Below are 22,419 nucleotides of genomic sequence, written 5' to 3'. Positions count from 1 at the left end.
GGCGCAGGGTATTGAGTCCATCCAGTTTTCAGTCAAAGGCCCACGGGACGCTGCTTGATGAGGTTTCTTTCAAATGTGGAATGTCCAAGCGGCAGAAAATAAATTGGGCGATGGTAAATAGACTCATGTAGGAGTAAAGAGACACCCAGAGAGGGAGAAACAGTGGGGGGTGTTTTGTGCCGCTCTTGAAAAATGAGTTAAACTCTACTTCCTCACCTCTCGCTCTCTCTTTCTTTCTGGCAAACCCGTCAGCCCCCCTTTTTATCTGATGGCTCTACTGGTGGAGGTGGAGATGGGAGAGGAGAGAAAAACAGACGGGGAACTTTTCATTCCCAGTCCAAACCTTTACCTCAGAAAAAGCCCTTTTCAATATGAATGGAAGAGTTGTCCCTCCCTTATTTGAAAAATAGAGGACAGCTTCAGCAGTGCAATTGAGATAGAAAATAAAGTGTTAGTCTTCTATCCTGTGCTGCGTCTCTTTCAGAGCAGAACGCCTGAACCTATGAGGAGGACAGCTTGAAGCGATGGGAGACCAGCTACAGGGGGCCAGCCTGCAGCATCTCTCTGGGTAACGGTGCAAGATCTGAAAAGTTACTGCCTTCAGTTATTCCTAATTCCCATAAAATCCTTCCACTTGTCCTTTCCACTTTCTTTCTCATCTTTCCTGTTATCACATACTGTGTTATGTAAAATCAACCTGCAAAAGACCTGTAAATAAAGTACACCGAAAGGCATTTCATATATATTCCTGCAGATATTCTGCTGCTACAAAGTGCATATGTTGCTAGGGTCTTATTTTCCACACCATCCGTGGTAGGCATAATAGCAAAGTAATGGTGGACTTGTTGAAGTGTCATGAGCAAGACTCTAGGGAGGCAGCATGTCTCAACCCTCATCTCATCTCATAATTTAGCTGTATCTCAGCGTCATATTTAAACTCCATTGCAGAGGCAATAACTGAATTAACGTAAAGCTATAGTCATCTATTATATTACTTTATAAAATATAACAACGATGGTACTTGTTAAGATGACATCTCGTTATATTGTATGTCCTAATTTTGTTCCATCATTTCTGATAATTGTTAGGCTGCATGGATTGCTCCATAATAAATCATATTTACATATAAACTGATGATATACTCTCTGTACTAAGTCTGAAAGGTAATTTAGCTGTTAATACTTTCTTTAAATATGCCGCTTTTTTGTGGTACTCTTTGGTACTTCTTCCTTCCTTGGAAACTCGTGTCTGCGTGCGTCCATATAAACAAAGGTTTGGATGTCGTGCGTCTCGTCGTGCAGGTGCCACGCCTCTGCCACTGGGGGGCGCTGTTAAAGCGGTCCCTCGGTCCCGGAGCGGAGCGGGGGCCCCAAACGTTTAAGCGAGTAAAGTTTGATGGGCGGCGGAAGGCAGGGCCCAAAGGCACTGCGGCCAGGAAGCGGCTCGAATTACACTTGGGGTGCTTGGGGGTGGGGGGGAAGGGGGGGGGGGGGGTGGTGACACCCACTGGAGTGAAGGAGGAGTGCAGTGTGTGGAGACGTATGGGAGGAGAAAAATCCTCAGTAAACCTGAGCAGCGTCTGAGGAGCAGTGCGAGGACCGTCGGCGGAAGGACAGAACGCGGCTCTTCACACCCGAGGGAACGCACACTGATGGGATTTAATGCAATTTTCCCCCGGACGACTACACCCCCCGCCCCCCACCCCCAGCACATTTTTGTTCTGTAAACCCCGTCTCGCCGCCGCAGCGGCTGCGAACTTTCTGTCCCGTTAAGACGTGCGCCGCCCGGGGAACGCTGGGCATGTTTTGCGCCCCAGAAGGAACTTGGTGACGGCGAAGAAAGTTTCGAGTGGGGGTTGAGGGGGAGCGGGGGTGTGTGTGGGGGGGGGGGGGGGTGTACAGCGGTGTGATTTTTCCAGAGGTGTTTTGATGGATAACTAACGCGTGTGAACTGGGATTTCTTTGCATGGCGTTGGACTACGCTGCCGGTCGTTTGTGGAATATATCCTGTGATCGGATTGGATGCCGGCTTGATTGTGGAATAATAAACCGAAAGAAAGACAGCGCCTCGCAGTCCCTTTTTTTATCCTTTTTTTGGTGCATTGTCCATTTGGAGACATTCCTCCCCACAGATTCAGCTCATGCTTTCTCAACCCTTGTCTGCGCATGCTAAAACAGAGATCTCCATGATTTCTTCCTCCCTGGTAAGTCTTTTCTGTTTACGCGCTCTCATCTGTCACTGTTTGGGCTGTCATGGCACGCGGGCTACGTGGTTTTACAACTGCGTTGCGTCTTCCTGGTACTTGTCTTACTTTACGGCTGATTTGTGCATCAAAAAGGATTTCACTCATTCTAGTCGAAATAAAAAGTTTTGTCATCGACAATGTTTTTATTTCACTTTTTTGTAAAATGTAAAGTTGTCCATCAAGTTTTTTTTTTAAACTTCTGGTTCCATGAATTTAACAAAACACCCCAATGTTATTTTCTACCATCCTCCATTAAAGTGGATTCAGAGAAATCTACCCTTGAAGTAGGCAAGGGACGTACACAGCTCTTTGCACCATCACTTTGGGGCCGATTAACAAGTGCCCTGGTTATTTATTACTTTGCTTAATTTTCTACATTGCATTTCTGGTGCCAATTATCCCGTGACCGCAGTTGTTTTTTCACTGCTCGGTGCCGGAGCTCTAAATCACTGAGCAGCTCCAAACGAGCCCCCCATTGTGGATAAAGCCAACTGATTTGAATGTCAATAGGAATTCAGTCAGTGCCAAGAAATGTCATTCAACAGCCGGTTTAAATGAAAAGCGGTGGGCAAAGTCCCTCATGTGTCCAGATGTCATGCCGTCAGCAAGAGGACAAAATACGTTAAGCAGCACATTGTCAAGTCAATGAAACCTTCTCTTCAGTGTTATGTTAGCTTATTTATTGATATCCTCCTCTTTCTTTCCCTTCACTCATTCAGTACTATACGTTTGCTTATATTGAAATCTTTTTTTTGCACTTTTAAATGATAAGACGCAACAAACTAATGGAGGTTTCTAGGTTATTCTGGTTCCTACTCCTCCTGCTGACGTTTCCGGACGGAGGTGAACTCACTGGTCGATCCCTGCACTGGTTTACAATTAGTTAATAACACATACGTGTGCGCTTTAACTATGCGGAATTGTCTTGCTTTAATTGTAACACTAAGGCGGTGCAGTACGTCATGATAGGTTCACTGTCCTCCTGACGTCTCTGCGCGCGTGTCGCGCGTGGTCCCCGAAGGCAAGACATCACCAGAAATCAGGTTGCACGCTTTCAGAATGGGCTCTCTCCAAAAGCTAAGATACATGTGTCCTTGCGGGTAAAAAAAAAAGCATCGATCTGTCCAGCTGGAGCAGGAGGAGCGCCGGGAAGCGTGACTTCACCAAACCTCCAGAGACGCGGTTGTACCGCAGATGTCTGGCTAAACAGATCCCTGTGTGTGTGTGTGTGTATGCGTGCGTGTGTTCAATTTACAATATTGCTTTTCAATTAAAAACTAACTGATTCCACAATCAAGTCACGCACAGGCAAAAAGAGCCTTTTACTGATACAATTGACACGGATGCAGCCGCGCGGGCAACAGGTCTGGCGCATCTGTGGCGCACGGGCTCACATGCTGTCCAATCAGCTCCAGGGATATTTCCAAAACATATATTTCGTCCACAATACAACATATATTTTGATACGAATTTGATGGAAATAATAAATATGATAATGATGGAGAAGACACTTCATTTTACTTAACTTTAGGGAGGCTCTAAACTGGTTAGACTGTGAACTGCTTTCTCTAATACATATTTCAGAGCATATAATTATCGATGAGCACAAAGATAGTTGACTGCTTGTGCCTCACACCTTCGGTATGTCTGATGGTGAAAGGCTTGTTTGACAGCGTTCTGAAACACCGTCTCTCCGTTTGCTTTCTCTTGCTTCATTTATCTCACCTTGCCGAAAAATGAAGTAATTAGTTAAAATGGTGATGAAAAAAACGACAAAAAAATAAATGATTCCACACTAACAAATGCCCCCCTTCTTCTTCCCGTCTTCTGTCCACTTCTACAATCATCACTGCGCCACCACCTCCCCATCCCTCTGTATCCCTCTCTCATCCACCTCTCAGCCCAGGTGATTGGGTGAATTCTGCTGAGTGACAGGCTGACCGACAGCAGTTGATGGTTGGGCAGACCCCCTCAGATGGGATCAGTGTCCAGGGGGAGGTGGAGACGGGGAGCATGGGGAGCCTTTGCCCCCACTAACGGGATGGCCTTGTGGACCTGGCTTCTGGCCGCTGTCCTGCTGTCCCTGCTGACCGTCAGCGTGGCCCGGCCCCCCCTCACCGCCACCAAGGAGGAGGAGGCCGCCCTGAAACCTGAAGGTAAGCAGCGGGGGGCGCGAGGGGACAGAAAAGAAGAGTGTGGGAGGTGGAGGAGGAGGACTAGCCATTTGTTTGGGTGGTGTTGGAGAGCAGTTGAAGGTCTGTCATGGTTGTTTTCCCTCCTTAAATCTGACTTCAGAGCTTTGACAAACTTTTATTGGAATTCCTTTCTTTATCTCACTTTAATGGGAATGGATTGGCCTTCAAATGAGGGATATTTAGCTTTCTATGTTTCATCCCTTTGAAGATGGAATAGTAACAAATAACATGTTTTCCTATCATGTTTATACATTTACATCACAAATGTTTTCCCCAGACCCTAACCAAGTGGGAGGAATAGAGATTATGTAAGATTTCAAATAAACCAACCAGGTGGAGAAAAATAACTGACCTCAGCATGACTGGTGTCTGTTCACAGTGAGGCGATTGATTGACACTCTCTTTTCGCCCTATTTCTCTAGCTGTCTGCGGTAGTTCAGGGCGTGCTTGAATAGTGCAGGCAGGTTTGTGACCCCCGAGTGGGAGGACAAGGGAGAGCTGTGAAGGAGGGTGGGACACTGCTTATGCTGCCATTTCTCTCATGACTGGCTGGTCTGGGAAGAGGATTTCTTAATTTGACCCGTAACACGCCCCGTTTTCTGCAAACTCACATTTTGTTTGGACAGAAGTAAAACTTCTTCAGAAAAGTTTTTGAGAGCTTTTCTGGGGGTCATAAAAATGAATGTTTCCCCTTTGTATCTCCAGTCTGGTCAGAGAGAAGCTGATTAGAGTTGTTGTGATGGATGGTAACTCACATTCCAAAGCCCTTTGTTCCCGGGCTTTAATCAGCATGCTAATTGTAAGTTGGGCCAACAACAGAGCATCACTTTTCTTAAGCCACCGAGTCGACCTCTGTGTCTCTCAGTTTCTCTCCACACGCATTCATGCGCTCTGTAACACGTCTCGACCTTTGCCCCACGGGTCAGGTCTCATCCTTTCCTACCTTGACGAGAGCTCTCCTCTCCTGCTGATGCTTTAGTCGGCCTGTCGCAGACAGTGTGGCTCCGAGCCCCACATGGCCTTAAAGCTGCATTACATGGCCACAGTTACACAATCCTCCAGGAATGGTCTAAGAGGATTTGTGCATATTTGACTTCTCCTTTAGATGGAGAGATTACTGAGCAGCGGTGAAGTCATGTGACTGAAGATTAAGTGGCTGGACCTAAGGGGTCACATGATGAGGAATCAACCGGGCACACAGAACCTGCCTGCTTATCTGAGCCTGAGTCAGTTTCCTCACTGCACATAGCTAAAATAGATTTGACCGCAGCTGTGTGTGTCTGTGCGTGAGCGAATGAATGTTTGTCACAGTCTCCATTCGTTCACTGCTCCTGGTGGGCTGCCCTGTATGTGTCAGCTGTAGGTCATACAGTATATGTTAGCTGGTCCCACCCTCTACAGAGATGTTTAGGACCTCGCCGCTGTAAATTCATCAAATAGCATATCAATGGTGTCTCTACAGAGCTAGTTTGTTTACCTGCGGCTGCTGTAACACTGGAAGGGAAGCTCTACACAACAGACCTATTGTTGTCCCTTTGGCCACTACAGAATCTACAGTGTTTACCTTGTCGCCGTCTCTGTGATTATAATAATCGGACCGACCAACAATAATGGCAAACACAGCAGGATTCCTCAACCCTTTGGTTGGATCACGCCAAACTCTGTTCTACAGAAAGATCGCTGACTGGCTTCAAAAGAGTTGCGTTGTTAAATAAGGAAAGGCTACAAGGACGTATCTTTCACGCTCAGGGATTCAAAAGAGGAGGAAGGATGCTTGTTAACAAATGGTTGGTTTCTGGGCACAGTGCAACTGTAATTGCTTTCCTGGCACGTTTCTCTATTGATTTGCTTCATGGTAGCTACTGTTAATCAAGTTTTTACTGCCTTACTTAATACAATTTAGTCAGCTCGTGTTGTATTGTGAACACGGCAGCGATTGACAAGACCATTTTACCCGACTGTTGATAATCCGATGTTAAGTGGGGAATCGGAAGGAACTGCAAGCTGTGACGCTGTGCTCTGTACACAGTGGGAGAGGGCTGCTAAGGTATAAAAGAGTCACCTGGCAGGTTAGCGACACACATTGAATGTGGCTGTGGCGATGGCAATGGACCTGAACTCAAACGAATCGCTGGTGTGACTGAATCCTCCGGCCTCACACAATGACTTTTAATAGCCAGCCGTTGGCCGCTGTTAATCTTCAATGTAGGGGCTGGTTGGGGGTTTGTTTGCGTTGCTGATATGCCAGAAAACACCTTTTCACTCCACCCAGATCTCACAGGCTCGTATCAGCTGCTACCTGGCTGAGCGGGGACCTCTTGAGTAAAACCAAGCACGCCTTTCAAGGCTGGCACTCTCCAAACTTGGTTGTTATTATTTGGTGATCGAGCGATCATGGGCGTCACCTTTTAAGTCATTGAGCAAACATGTGCGTCAGGTTTAAAATAAAAAGTCATAAAAAACGCTGTGTGTGTGAGGATTTCCTGCTTCTCTCCTTCTCCCTTCTGTTTTGTATCATTGTAAGCAGAATATCAAAAGGAGCTTCAACTGTCGGATTCATCTAAACAAGACATTTTCAGGCGTCAGCCTGAGCTCTGCTGTGAGAAAAAAAAGCATTGGCAGATTCACCAAAAGGGAAAATAGAAAACAGATTCATATCTAGACGCCAGAGTAGCGGAGCTATAATCGGAGGGCAACTCAAGCCTCAACCCGAAGAGGATCCTTGGAGATAAGAGGTCAACCAGCGGGTTAAAGGGGTTGGGTGGGGGGGGTCGCGATGAAGGGGTCGCTGAAAGCAAAGGGTGCAGTTGCCATGGATGCCAGCAGCAGCCAGTTCACGGAGCTGCTCCTTTGTCACAATAAAAAAAGCCAAGGCAGGATTTGAATGTGAAAAGACACTGCCATCAGAAAAGAGGGAGAGGCCAAAAAAGGGGTGAAAATTTGCGGGATTTGACTATGTGAGGAAGATACAGAGGAAAGAGGAGAGGGAAAAAGGAGCGAGAAGTGTTCATTTCCAGAACAAGTCATTCAAATACTATCAGTGGCCATCTCCTTTTAATATACACATCTCTTTTCTCAAACAGCCCACGTGGATAAACTGGGTTTCCTTTCATCAACACAATGTGATTTGGTGTTATTGGCTCAAGGTCATTAGGATCATCAGTCAATTGTGTAAAAGGCTGATCAATCTGTATTGATTCGACTATGCATCAAACGTATGATGCGCTCCCAAATGCTGCCATGATGGGATCTCTTATATTATTATATTCTATTTTTCAATCCCCTTGAGGCTTCATCTGCTGGATTTTGAGCTGTCGGTTTCATAAACATTGTAACAAACAAACGGCTGGTTTAGTTAAAGGAATCAGCTCGGGAAGTTTCATTTTTTTAATCCTTTTTCTTTTTTTGTCTTTATTCTGTAGCGAGTTCAAATCTATGAAAGAAGGAAGGCCTACGATATCATTTTTTTATAGCTGTTGACTGCATTTTCTGCTTTATATAATATAATGAAAAATTCCCTCTGGACTAATCTTGGGTTTTGAAAAGGCATAAAAGTTTCTCACCTGTTCTCATATATTTTACTCTATCGATGTGAATGAACGTTGACATCCTCTCCAAAGAGCTACTAACTGCTGACAAGTCAAACGTGTCAAGTCAAATTCAAGGCATTTAAGATGGGGAAGCAGGGGAGGGGCGAACCATCTGATCCAACAGATTTCAGAAAGATGGAGCAGGAGGAAAGGCAGACATATGGGAGAAGTTTCTGCCTCTTACTTTCTGCACTTCCCATCTGTTGATCCCTCTCTTCCTCTTGCACCCATTCACTCTCCCTTTTGTAGCTTTCCTTCTTAGATCCAAGACCTCCATGTCTGACCACCCCCCCCCCCCCCTGACCCACTTGCGACACACACGTACACCTTGAGGCTTTGTTTTGGAAATGCAATGCAGCTTCCGAAGCTTAGTGATGTCATTTGGTGTGTGTGGTGGTGGTGGTGGGTGGTTGCTGTCAGCGTGGGGGTTGTTGGCCTCCTCTCTTTGGTTGTGAGGTTCGGGTAGAGTTTTTTAAATGAGGCATTGTTTAACAGGTCTTCCTCTGTTTGGATTTTCAGGCCAAATGTTTGCTTGTAAAATAATGCAGACGGTTGGAGATGGGTTGCTACGAAAGTGTTTTTCCTTCCAAAGCTGGCACCGTTTTTTGAGACACCTCCCCAGCTGGTCGACATATCTCTTTACTCGACCAACCGGGCTCCTAAAGGTCATATCCCCTTCCCTCTTGACAGAACGGTCCCCCCACCGGCCCATTCTCCAGGCCGGTCTCCCGGCCAACATCACGGTTCACGTTGGGGAGGACGCCCGCTTCGTCTGCAAGGTCTACAGCGACGCCCAACCTCATATCCAGTGGTTGAAGCACATCAGCCGGAACGGCAGTCGCTACGGCCCTGACGGACACCCATATGTCCGAGTGTTAAAGGTACCTTTCCGCACTCCCTCTTTTAGTGGTTTTTCTCTTGATTCAGACTTTCTGTTTTGGTTTTTCTGCTCTGTTGGAGTTGTCAGATGGAGAAAGTAATCACCACATTTCACCCCTCATTGCTTTGATAGGTATTTTTCATGCTGCCTCGAGGTGCTGGTTCCTGCTCTCTCCTCTTTCCTTTGTATTGATACAGTCACAGTGTTTTCATGTTTGTATTTGTCTGATTTCACTAGTTTCTAAGTATTTGTGTGTGTGGATTTCAGCGCTCAGGCATTAACAGCTCCGACGTGGAGATGCTCACCCTCACCAACGTGACGCAGAAAGATGCCGGGGAGTATATCTGTAACGTCTCCAATTATATAGGCCACGCCAGCCAGTCGGGCTGGCTGACTGTCATTCCAGGTAAACCCTCGAGACCTGACCCCGACCTACCCTTCCTCTCTCCCCGGGGTGGTTTCCTGGGCTCGGTCCCTGACCTGCTGTGCTGTTCTGGTCCCGCTGTTGGTCTCTTGGTGGTCCTGGGGCTCACGGACCTTCTCTCCCGTAGTGTTTGTAGGATGTGATCCAGCTCTTCCTATTTTCTCGTATGGTGTTTTGGGTTTCATTTTTTTTCTCTCTCTCTCTTCCCCACACCCCAACCCCTTCTCTGTGCCCCCCCTTCCTTTTTTGCTCTCAACCTTCACCTCCCTCCTTTCCTGTTCCTCCTCTTCTCCTTCTCACCAGATCGCAGGTGTTAACACCACAGATAAGGAGATAGAAGCTCTCGACTTGCCCAATGTAACATTTGAAGATTCTGGGGAGTATACGTGCTTGGCGGGTAATTCTTTTGGGATCTCCTATCACACTGCTTGGTTGACGGTGCTTCCAGGTACATACACTCGTCTACTGTCCTTTCTTTTCTTTTTCTCAGGCTTGTCTAAAACAGTTTCATGTCAATGACCTCAGTGAAAGGCATCCCCTGCCCCAGTCTAGAGACTCACAGCTCACACTCTAAGCCCTGGGTGGAGAAGGAGATGAAGGAGGTGAAAAAGAAGACAATACAAGAACTGTACCCTTGTGTGTCTACTTGCCCATGTGGAACGTTTAGAGGCTTGCACACATGCCTCCACCGCTTGCTTGTGGCGGAATGACTTTCCCTTTCCAGCAAGCCTGGAGTGTTTCTGTGTGTGTGTGTGTGTGTGTATAGTTTACATTTAAAACACACACCGGGCAAATAAAGGGGCTGGAAAGTTGTTAAAAAGGTGCATTGAGTCACAGGAAGGGCTCGGTGGCACGCCTCTTTAATTACACCTATCAGACTTTAGTCAAACACTACATACAGTATACCTTCATTACTGGCTTTTTTTCTTTTCCATTGGTGCAACTTACCTCCCCCACCCCCACATATCTTTTTAATCCATCTCTTGTTTGCCCCACTGCTTCAGTTCCCTCTGAAAACAAATGTTTGGGACATTTTTGTACTGCATTAAAAATAATTAGATGTTCTTTCTCTTTATGGTTGGTGGACATCTGAGCACATTGATGGACACATTTGTGCGTGTGTGTGCTCAAGTCTACCAGAGCCTTGGCTTTTTTTTATGTGGCAGTCGCCATGTTTCATTTCAGGCGGGTTTTCACCCCTTCTGCTCAACATTCACTCACAGTTTAGAGTTAACGCATAAAATGTGTGCTGATATGAAAGGGCCACCTCAGCTCCAATCTGCCTTTGATGTATTGGACATTCACCTCGTTTGCTCCGTCGAGCTGTACGAGTGAGGGGACACGGTGTACACACATGCACACACAGACGGACTTGGATTTTGTCCCAGAAGTGAAGGTTTTATGCACTTTGGAGTCGACAAAGGCTTCTTGCTGTATTTGTAGAGCATCCATGGCTGTGTTTTAAGAGAGAACCAGGAGGGAGATGGAAAAACAGGAGTCAGACCCAAGCGCCAGGCTACAGCCAGGTCAAAGTTTGGTCTAAGCTTTAGTGCAGAACCAAATGATCGTCCCCACACCCTCCCAAAAAAGTGAAAGTTCCCCACCTGACACCTCTGCTTTCCTTTCTTACGGACAGCCATGCTGTAGTTACCTTGTTGTTTGGGGCTGCAGAGATCTGTCTGGCTGCTTGTAATCTCTGCTAAAAGGGATGCGGGCTGGTACTGGTGGTGGGACACCGTCTCTCAACACAGTGATGTCCAGTTCACACCTGCTCTCAAACCACCCTGCACATCCTGCAGTGGCCGTAAATGCATGCTCTGAACCTGTCAACAGCAATCACACTGCAAACTTGACCACTGAACAGTGGTGTTTTCTAAGGGGTTTCATTTCAAAGGACTGATCTGTGGTTACGACTTTTTGCTGCTCTTATGTAAGTTGATTTAAGTGCCTCTGGTTATGTCGAGATTTGTTTCTTACACTATGGTTTGCTCCTCTCCCACCTCTTCCTCATTCCTGTGCACCCTTCTCCTTCTCCAATCCTTTCTTTGCCTTTCCACCCTCCCCTCCCCATCCGCTATGCAGAGGACGCAAACCGAATTTCTAAGCCCACGGTGTGCTCAGTGCACCCAGGGGAGTTGCTGAAGCTGAGCTGCCCTCTGCCGCCGTCTGGGACCATCACCTGGACCAAAGACGGCAGCTCTGTGGGCACCAACAATCGCACGGTCATAGAGCAGGAGCTGCTGCAGATCCGGGATGCCACGGCCAAGGATTCAGGCCTGTACACCTGCACCAGCGTGGGCAAAAAAACAGTCTGCTTCATAGTGAATGTCACAGGTGAGTCAGGGAAGAGCCAGGTGAAAATGGCACAGGGAGTTAGGAAGGTTAGGCTTGGACAACACAACTCGGCCATGGAGTAGATTTGATCAAGCATAAATAGACTGTATTATGTTCTTCCCGAACGACACGGTTCCAGGGAGTGTGTGTGTGTGTGTGTGTAAAGACAGTCAAATACAAGACGCATACAGGAAAATTTAGCATTTTATTTACAAATTCGCCGGAAACTGCAGGAACATTTGTGCATGCGATACAGTACGTACAGTATCTGTACGCCGGAGGTGAAACGGATGACAGTAACCATGGTTACTCTGTGCAGATGCCATCTCGTCGGGGGATGACGAGGACGACACTGAGCGATCGGAGGACACCGGGGTGGACAGAGAGCAGATAAGTGAGTATGGGAGGAACAAAAAGAGGGATAAAGCAACAATAGTAGGCCAGTGGCTGTGCTGGTCTGATCATTTTTTCAGGAAACGTTTCTATCATTAACTCAATCCTCATTCTCCTAGTAACTACTGCACATTTTTTAGAAGTTGCAAATGCATCGTAATGAAATGAATCCTGCTTTACTTTCAGAACATTTGGCAGACAAAGGGAAATATTAGGAAAATAGATAATGGTCTTTATCAGCACAGTTAAGGGTTAGCTATTATGATCAATACAGACAGCTGCAATGGCGAAAAAAACACATCTTTGCGTTTATATACCTTAGCATTTCTGTCAAAGCCTAAAGAGTGAGCTATCGGAGTGTGTGTTGTATTGAGTGAGTGAGTGAGTGAGTGTGCGTACGTATGTCTCCATGGGATACAGAGATTCCTGAAATTCCTTTAGCTGGTGTCCCTCAGGTATAGTCAGGCCTCATGGAGCCATCCAGCCAGTCAGCTGGGCTCATCCATTATAAAAGACAATCCATCTGGACCCAGTTACCCACCTGATGGGCCTGTGCATGTGCGTGTGTGTGTGTGTGTGAGTGAGTACTATCGGTGTATTCACACGCACACATGGATGCATTCATGTGCACATACATTCACTGAAGTAAAGGGCTTCTACATCAAATTCTCCACACGCATCTCATCTCACCGCGTGTCCTCCTCCTCCCCGTTTGTCCTGACTGTAATTGCCTGAAAGCCATTAAATATGGGGGAGAGAGAGGAACTCCCCCACAGGGAAAAGATGCAGCCAGTTTGGTGATAAGAGCTGTTTGGAAACAAAGGTGAAGCTGTTGAGCTGTTGAGGTTGCATTTTCTCGCTGTGTCTGTTCCTCAAAATTCAAGAACCCAAGATTTTTATTTAAAGAAAAGAGGGAAAGAAGAGGAGCTGGAAAAGAGGCGGGGGAGGGGGGTTGGATCCCAACCAGCACTTCTCTTATTACGGCGTGGAGCCTGGGCCAAGGCCCCGTGGACTTGAGCGAGGGAGGAGGGTGGACGGAGGCGTGGGAGGGAATGAGAGTGGAGACTGCGGGGTGTAGCTTTGTATTTGTGGCTTTTCCTTCTTTTCTTGCACTCAGAAGTGATCGGGCTTCAGGCCACTGCAGAACACAGCGCTTTGGTTGGACTTTGTATAGAAGATTGAACCACACAAACTGTTTAGAGGAGACATGGGAGAGCCTCCACAGGGATCCGTGAGGGGAGCTGTGTTCTGAGGAAGGGGGAGGGGGGGTAGCACTGATGCCACTTGAAGGCGTTAGAAAGCCACATGGAGTCCAAAGCATTGCTTTGCATTACTGTTGTTTCAGAGCAGGTTGACTCTGATCTCCTTATTTTACATCGTCAATCATCATGGAGGAACAGATCTATCTACTTAAAAACATTAAATCCTCACTAATGTTCTGTTGTATGATGTTATGGACACCTAAGTGGAAATTTGTTCAAAGGAATAAATAATTGCTTTTCCAGTGTGCTGTTCCAACTTTAAATTGGAAAGATATTTCTAAAATAATGTCGGACTATTTTGTAAAGAAAGTTTTATTACTGGAAAAAGGTTTGAGAAAAATATCCTAATATGATGTTGCATGAGATTTTAACAAAAACATTTTAAAGGAAACCACATTTATGTCAACTGAGCTTTTAGGATGGTTAATGGCACCAAAGGGATTTAAATGTTTTATTTTGTCTGAGGTCATCCCACTTCTGTGAAGTGGGTGGGACTCAATCAGACACGAAGTCCTATATATCTATAAACCGATCAGGATTATTTGTCAGGGGAGAAACAGAATGTTGACTCATTTAGAAGTTTGATAACCTCAGCTCACCTCAAGCCAGCTTTGGATAAACAGAGGTGAGTGAGGATCTGGATGTTTAGGATTTTGGGGCTTCCTGAAGTTCACAGCAGCTGGGCCAACTAGAGTTTGGCGTCATCTGGAGAGAGGTCTGGGGGTCGTCTCGTTTGAAGTGCTGCCCCTCCGGACAGAGAGCATGGGAAACAGTACCGTTCACCTTTCATGTCCTAACCTCATCCTCCAGACCCGGCTGCCAGTTTGTAAGAGGTCAGAGGTTGTTTTGAAGAACCAACCGTGCAATGGGCCAGTCCCCACCTAATCTGTCCCTGATCTGACAAAGGGATGGCAGAGAGAGAGAGACTGAATGGGGAGAAATGGAAGGGGGACTGAGAGGTGAAGGCGGAGGAAGAGAAGCACATATAGTGAAAGTAACAAGGCAAGGGGGCGGGACTAATTATAGTTTGAGCACTCACCGTACTAATCAATTCAGGAATGAAGCGCCCTGTTTACTGAATTTATGTATGTGCAACTTGAACGCATGTGCGTGCCAGAGAACACGCCGGGAGGTGTGTGATAGTATGCAGATGCAGCGGGAATGAGAGTGAAGGAAATATTCCCCACGGAGGTTATCTCATGTTGGATGGTCGTTAGTGCTCTTATCTGTGGGTATTCCCAACATCGCTTGTCCTCTCGCTACACGGGGAGGACCGTTTTTGGTTGTTGTCTGACTTAGAGTTTTTCTTCCCCTCTGAGTGCCATCTGCTGAGGCAATCACACACCCAGGTGCAAAGGGAAAAGAAAGGGGGGGGGGGGATCTCAGAGGGAAATCCAGCTGACTGAAAGACATTGGGAGCAAAGACTAAACCTGAGAATGGAGGAAACACAAGGAGCGTGACAGGTTTCTACAAATGCAAACACAAAACTTTTGACTTTCTCCCCTGGCGGCACATCATTCCGAAGGTGATAAGCATGCCAGGCTACAGATAAACAGGGGAGCTACGGTAATTGGAGGAAGTGGGAGGGAGAGAAGAAAGAGCTGAGTTGAAATTGAATGTGATGGTCTAGTTACCCGCTTGGCAACGCCCAGGCACCATCTCCCTCCAGAGTTGTGTGTTTTCCCCCCGTCTGCAACACCCTGCTTAGCCTACAGGGAATGCGTGCGTTTTTATGTAACTGTGTGAGAGTGAGCTCTGGGTTGTGTTATGGAGACAGCGGATCAGTCAGTGCTGCCAAGTAATGGGGGAGGGGGTATTAGGAATGATTCAGGTTTTGCTCCTCTGCAGTCATGCTAACCCAAGGCCCTGGAGCCAGGCCATTAATGCCGAGGGCACCTCAGCCTGACTGAACACAAAGCGTTCTCTGATTGTAGGCGCTCCGTTTTGGACCTCGTCAGCGAAGATGGAGAAGAAGCTGCATGCGGTGCCAGCTGCCAACACAGTCAAGTTCCGCTGTGCCGCGGGAGGCAACCCCCGGCCCAGGCTGCGCTGGCTTAAAAACAGTAGGCCTTTCCGCCAAGAGGACCGCATGGGAGGGTATAAGGTAGGATAAACATTACACGTCATACTTTCTACGTGGCTTTTTACGTGCTTTCTGTGCTACTGCACCTCTGGCTGTTTTGCGAATGCATTTACAAGGTACGTCGATCTGTCCTTCTCACAATCATTCTCTGGCCGTCCTTCCACCACTTTTCCACCCTTCACTGGAGAGACGGGAGGAGAGTAGACTTAGAAAAAGAGGGCAGGGTTCTGGTGCCAAATTGGAATTGCTCATCCGTGCGCCTCTTCCCACCGGGACATTGTGCAGAGCCTCTCACTGCAACTCCAAATGGTTCTTTACCCTCAACAATTAGAAAGTCTAGTCAGCGACTTAAGGGTTAAATGGCGCCAGACAGTCACGTATAGACACGCTGGTTAGTGTCAGAGTGGAAGTGAGTTGAGAATGCTGAGGTAACTCAATCGGGGAGAACAGGTTCCACTGGCTCTGGTCGGGAACTTGTTTGTGATTCTAGCATGCAATTCTTATGTTGGTGAATTGTGATTGACAAACACTATTACTGAGCTGGTAGGAGCCTAAGCTGAAGGAGCTCAGTGTGCTGCTTCATTTTAAACATTCTACATACAGAGTTTAGTTATTTTGTCTTTAAATGCCTCCCTTTGTCTCTGTAATCAAATGGCATTTACTGCATATGCTTGTGCCGTGCTGATAGAGTGGAATAACAGTGGAATTAGACAGCTATGAAATAAAACCACTGCAAGATGCAGTGATGCTGAACAAGTCGGAGTTTCCTGGTTAATGACTGACAGCTAATGAGGAAACACACCTCCCTGCCTGGAAAGTTTAGGAGCAGATTATGTTGATGTAGTTGCTCATGCCGCGTCTCTTTCGGCGCGATCATTACAGCGTGACAAAAAACCGCCACGACACGACGGAAACTATCCCGTCGGGCTGTCAGATACACTGCGGGCAGCTCATTTCTCTCTTTTTGTCAACAAATGCTGGACAAAGGCGTACCTGAGCCCAGCCCTGTGGCATAATCTCTCCATTGTGTGAAATGTAGGCCTGTACAAGCAGCAGCCAGTCTCTCTTCAGCATTCAGACGGAAGCTCTTTTGTTAACTCACACCTGTGGATTCCACAATGGGCGAAACCCTTTTTCCTTTGCAAATACCTTGTTGTGCGTGAAACTACTCCGTTTTCTCTTCATTCTTCATTCTCTTTATTCTCATCTTCATCTTCCTCTCTAGCGCCAGCTCTCCCTGCCTTAGCATGCGCATTAGCATGCGTAACATTGACTGTGCCGGTGTAACCCCCTGCCTCTTGTTCCCAGGTGCGTAGCCAGCACTGGACCCTGATCATGGAGAGTGTGGTGCCTTCGGACAAGGGCAACTACACCTGCCTGGTGGAGAACGAGTTCGGAGCCATCAACCACACCTACACCCTGGATGTAGTGGGTCAGTACAACACCGCCTCAAGCTCCGAGTACGCCTGCATCAGGCAGGGGTTCGTCACAGTGAGAATGGTGTCTGTGCTGATTGATGTCACTATGTGAGGACTCATCGTGCTGACTACTGTATTACAGCAGGATCAGATCCAACACTGTGACCTTTGGATCGCACCAAGCAAAGCAAAGAGTGTTTTTCTGCTCAGTTTGCAGAATCGATAGACAGTCGGGTCAACAGGGGGGGTGGCATGAAGATGGATCAGTGCGTAAGAGCGCACAGCAACTTTGGCGTCCAATGGTGGCGAGGGCGCTCTACTTTGGCCTCATTCAAATCATAATACAAACAATCAAAGTTTAATTTAACGGCTTTTCTTTTAAAGTAAGCTCAAGAGGAGCGTTCAGGTACCAGAGCTGTGTGTCGGCATGATTTCCCCACTGTCACCATTGTTCTGAGCAGACCTACTGTAACAGCACACTTTGGTTTGATGAAGTGTTTCCTTGGTAATACGTATAGTTATTTTCCTTATATAGATATTCAAGATGCATTACCTGATGCTTTTTACACAATGAATTCATTCTTTAGAACTGAGTTTACTCCCCGTCAGCTCCTGCATTTACAGACATGGCAACATGAATTACAAAGGGATCCGTTTACGTAGTACGGCAAGTCGAAAAAGGCTTAAAGAACCATGCACACAAACACGTGAAGGTCCTCGCACGCACACATGTGCTCCCCAACTGCGGCCCCTGCTCTGCTCCCCTCTGGAGTAAACTAAAGCTCTCCTTTAGACTGCATATTTCAGTTTTTTGTTTTGTTTTATTGCAAAGCAGTAAACCCCCGCCACGCTCTGCAGCCACTGCCCCCTGCAACTTCTTGCCTCATTTTCCTCCATTATAGCGGCACGGACGGAGGAAGGGGAGAGGGAGGCAGGGAAAAGGAGGCAAAACGTAAAAAAAGGCTGTTCTTATCACTCACTCACTTTTTTTTGTCCAAATGACCTGCTGGATCAGCTATTAAAACCAAGAGGAACCAGTTCAAACTGGCCGTGATAGAAAGGGCCACAGTGGAACGCCCACGAGCAGACACACATGATGAGTGGACACAAACGAGGAGTCAAAGCTCATTGGCTCTTTGGCACCCAGTGGCCGGGCGGCCCTTTGTTGGGAGCCCCATGGCATCCTGTGCCGTGCCCTGCTCTCTTCCTCTGCCTCGGATCCTTAGGGCCCTGTGTGCCAAGCCGCTAGGTTACCCAGAGTTCAGCAGTCTCGCATGGGACACCATGGAATGCCCCTGGGTTTGCCTCCCCACGCTTCTTTCGACCTGCATCTCACTGCCGCTGACATGACATTTCTTCACTAATGACTTAATTGACAGATGGATTCGGTTTTGAAACGGGTCACAGCAAAAGAGGAAAAACCTGCGGCATGGCCTTCTCTTTTTTTTTATTTTTAGTTCACTCCATTTCCTTCATTGAAAATCCACAAACTTACTTTGTATCAAAGTATCCAAGTAAAAGTACTCATTCAGCAGTAAAATGGCCTGTGACTGATGTACTGTTTGCATGTTTACTTTGGTAATAATAATTTGGTATAATAACATAATATTCTCTATTCCACTTTTTGTGGAAAATTGGATGACTTAGCCTGTTTAAGCAATTGCATTTTTTAAATGATCTGAGATGTTTAAAGGGGCTACAACCCCCCCCCCCCCAAAAAAAATAATATATATATATATATGCACCCTAGTAACTCTGGTAAAGGTAAAGGATAAAAAAAAAACATGCACTAGTATTTCACTTTATTACATTCCACCTGTGTGCTGTTTCTTTCCCTCATTTCAAGCCTCAGACGGAGAGGACACGCCTTTCTTGACCATTCATTTTCCCGTTAGTTTTTTTGTGTGGTTGATGGCCAATGAAGGAGCACCCGCCCCTCCCACCCCCCTCACAACAGTTTGTGGAGTTAGTGCTCCACAAACTTTTATAGATTTGCGGTTTCTCCATATTCATGATGTGGCCTGTTTTATCGCATAACACACACATCTGGTCTGAGGTGTAGGCCAGGCCTCTCTAAATGATCAAGTTACCATTTGAATCAGCTATAACGACGGTTAGAATGAAAGTCTCATGTCCATATTTATATTTTGTGTTTTAGTTCATCTATAACATATCTTAAAGTATTCTATGGTTGACATGACAAAGATTTGGAGATTTAAGTTCAGCATCTCTCTCTGTTTGCGAAATATATAGAATATGAGGAGATGGAGATTGGGGCGGGGCAAAAACCAAGGCAGACCCTAGGAATGTAGAGGAAGGAGGAGGGAGATTGGGAAGCAGGGGAGGGAGTGGGCCCAATCATCTGATCCAACATATTTCAGAAAGATGGAGCAGGAAGAGAGGCGTACAAATGGGAGAAGTCTCTGCTTCTTACTTTCTGCACTTTTTCCCTCATCGTGTTTATTCACTTTCCCTTTTGTAGCCTTCCTTCTTCAACCAAGCCTCACCCTCTGACCCTCCCCTCCTGACCCACCCGTGACCTCACACACACACCCACACACACACATACCAATTCACTGCACCTACCTTGAGGCTTTGTTTTGGAAAGGCAATGCAGCTTCTGAAGCTTAGTGATGTCATTTAGTGTGAGTGGTGGTGGGTGGTTGCTGTCAGCGTGGGGGTTGTTGGGCTCCTCTGTAGAGTTTTGAAAGGGGGCATTGTTTAACAGGTCTCCCTCGAAATCTGTTTACTCGACCAACCGGGCTCCTAAAGGTCATATCCCCTTCCCTCTTGACAGAACGGTCCCCCCACCGGCCCATTCTCCAGGCCGGTCTCCCGGCCAACATCACGGTTCACGTTGGGGAGGACGCCCGCTTCGTCTGCAAGGTCTACAGCGACGCCCAACCTCATATCCAGTGGTTGAAGCACATCAGCCGGAATGGCAGTCGCTACGGCCCTGACGGACACCCATATGTCCGAGTGTTAAAGGTACCTTTCCGCACTCCCTCTTTTAGTGGTTTTTCTCTTGATTCAAAGTCCTTCTTTCTGTTTTGGTTTTTCTGCTCTGTTGGAGTTGTCAGATGGAGAAAGTAATCACCACATTTCCCCCCTCATTGCTTTGATAGGTATTTTTCATGCTGCCTCGAGGTGCTGGTTCCTGCTCTCTCCTCTTTCCTTCGTATTGATACAGTCGCAGTGTTTTCATGTGTGTATTTGTCTGATTTCACTAGTTTCTAAGTATTTGTGTGTGTGGATTTCAGCGCTCAGGCATTAACAGCTCCGACGTGGAGATGCTCACCCTCACCAACGTGACGCAGAAAGATGCCGGGGAGTATATCTGTAACGTCTCCAATTATATAGGCCACGCCAGCCAGTCGGGCTGGCTGACTGTCATTCCAGGTAAACCCTCGAGACCTGACCCCGACCTACCCTTCCTCTCTCCCCGGGGTGGTTTCCTGGGCTCGGTCCCTGACCTGCTGTGCTGTTCTGGTCCCGCTGGTGGTCTCTTGGTGGTCCTGGGGCTCACGGACCTTCTCTCCCCTAATGTTTTACCCTTGCGTTTCAGCTGTTCCCTCCACTGCTGAGACAAGCGCAGCCATGGAAGCACTGGTCCGATCTGCATACCTAGACACAGCTGGCATCTCAATTTGCCTCCTCTTAGGTCCTCCCTATCTCTCCCTTACAAACTGTGTCAAGAAGGTGTTGCAGTGCAGTGCTTTCCATGCCTTCTGCGTTTGTTCATGCATGTTTCCAATCCAATGAGTGGATTAGACTGGCTTCCCTTAGCAGGTTCTGGTGGTGATGGGAATGTGTTGGTTTCTTTTTTTTCTTTTGTTTTGTTGGTGTATTGGTGTATTGGTTCTCATGTTTTGGTGGCATATTGGGCTCTATCTGTGTTCATGAAGCCTCTTCCTTCTCCTTTTTACCCTTGGAATCTCTCAACATCCTTTGCTCTAGATTGGACCTCAACAAAGGACGTCATCCAGCTTTTCTTATTTTCCCTTTTGGTGTTTTGGGTCTCATTTTTTCTCTCCATCTCTCTCTGCCCCCCAACCCTTTCTCTGTGACTTGTACTCTTTTCTGATTTCTGCCCCCCTTCCCCTTTTGCTCTCAATCTTCATCCCTATTTGTCTTCCCCTTCACCTCCCTCCTTTCCTGTTCCTCCTCTTCTCCTTCTCACCAGACCGCAGGTGTTAACACCACAGATAAGGAGATAGAAGCTCTCGACTTGCCCAATGTAACATTTGAAGATTCTGGGGAGTATACGTGCTTGGCGGGTAATTCTATTGGGATCTCCTATCACACTGCTTGGTTGACGGTGCTTCCAGGTACATACACTCGTCTACTGTCCTTTCTCTTCTTTTTCTCAGGCTTGTCTAAACCAGTTTCATGTCAATGACCTTGGCGAAAGGCAGCCCCTCCCAACCCCCCAGAGTAGGCACAAAGCTCAAATTTTACAACTGTGAACTAACTCGTCAACATCCGCGACTATGTAACATAAGAGCAGGCTTATATTCTATAATATTATCTGGATTGGCGAGCTGTCGAAAGCTCAGAAAGATAACGGGCTATTTTGCAGATGACTTATTATTACTCTGAGACAGAAGTGGAGATCCCAGAGCAGCTTGAGTGTCTCGGGACTCCAAAAGGAGGGGGGGGTATGTCGTTCGCCTTCTCTTTTCCTTCTCTTACATCTCTCTTCTGCACCTTGGGATTTTGGTTATGCATTTCAAATAAAGTATTTCTCACCCTCCACCTTTTCTATGGCTCTGATAATTGACTTCTTTTAAGATCCTTATTTCAGTTTGGAATAAAGATTGAAAGGTAAAGCTTCATGTTGGCTTGCCTTTTTCAATTATCAGGGCCAAACCTCTCTACACGGCTACACACTCAGGCACTCATGCATGTGAATGTTCATCCATAAAGTGTGCTCTCATATATCAACTTCTTGACTGTCGCTGTATGTGTGGCTTGTATTGTAAGACCTTAGTGTCAGCCTCCTCACTGCAGGCTGCAGAGTGTAGGGTAGGCTTCAAACCAATCGGTGAGAGTAGTTTACTGTCTGCAGGTTGCAACAGACAAGTGGTATGAACCCTCCCTTAATGTCGCAAGCAGGCAATATTTTTGTTTTGTCTGTAAACAATACAGTTAATAATCACTGGCGTGCCATTTCCTTTTTGGGAGCAATATGTAATCTTATGTTATCGATGATGGAGCCCGTCTGTGCGCTTTGGGTTTTGGGTCCAGCAGCTCCCACAAATACACACAAACTCAGAACAGCCCATTTCCTCGACAGGAAAACAGGGCCACATGCAACCACGAAGGACACCGCTCGCCCTTGTTTGGCGCAGAATGCAGACATGCACAGGCCCAGTTGTACTGAACAAGTTAAGATACAGAATCTTAGTACCTGGTTTAGTCATGCTGCTGTGCGAATAGGAGCAAGAGAAGGATGTTACAAAATAATTGCTGTTTGGTGTGCTTACATTTATGCACGATCCATCTTCAAAGCATTAGTGTCTGTGCTTGCCTGCCTGATACCTACGTTCTACGGTCGATTCGAATGGAGAACGCCTGTCACCCATATGTCTGTG

The 22,419-nt window shown here is 46.9% G+C and overlaps 1 protein-coding gene across 2 annotated transcripts in view; it reads left to right on the top strand.

Annotated features, from left to right (window-relative positions):
• The first annotated feature begins 1,891 nt into the window (after positions 1–1,891).
• Positions 1,892–22,419, top strand: part of fgfr2 (fibroblast growth factor receptor 2) — a 33,315-nt gene continuing 12,787 nt past the window's right edge. Inside the window, exons 1-10 of one of the 2 annotated variants that reach the window (XM_037464921.2) lie at positions 1,892–2,203; positions 4,147–4,401; positions 8,721–8,911; positions 9,638–9,782; positions 11,417–11,668; positions 11,988–12,062; positions 15,259–15,428; positions 16,716–16,839; positions 19,623–19,813; positions 21,009–21,153. In XM_037464921.2, coding sequence (XP_037320818.1) covers positions 4,221–4,401; positions 8,721–8,911; positions 9,638–9,782; positions 11,417–11,668; positions 11,988–12,062; positions 15,259–15,428; positions 16,716–16,839; positions 19,623–19,813; positions 21,009–21,153 — 1,474 coding nt within the window. In that variant the 5' untranslated portion in view covers positions 1,892–2,203; positions 4,147–4,220. Of the gene's footprint in view, positions 2,204–4,146; positions 4,402–8,720; positions 8,912–9,637; positions 9,783–11,416; positions 11,669–11,987; positions 12,063–15,258; positions 15,429–16,715; positions 16,840–19,622; positions 19,814–20,085; positions 20,225–21,008; positions 21,154–22,419 lie in introns of both variants that reach the window. The other variant, XM_037464924.2, reaches the window with a different exon arrangement.

This window comes from Pungitius pungitius, chromosome 13 (genome assembly GCF_949316345.1).
Source record: "Pungitius pungitius chromosome 13, fPunPun2.1, whole genome shotgun sequence".
NCBI lineage: Eukaryota > Metazoa > Chordata > Actinopteri > Perciformes > Gasterosteidae > Pungitius > Pungitius pungitius.
The sequence above is the reverse complement of the archived record's forward strand: the minus strand, read 5'-3'. Positions and strand labels throughout refer to the sequence as shown.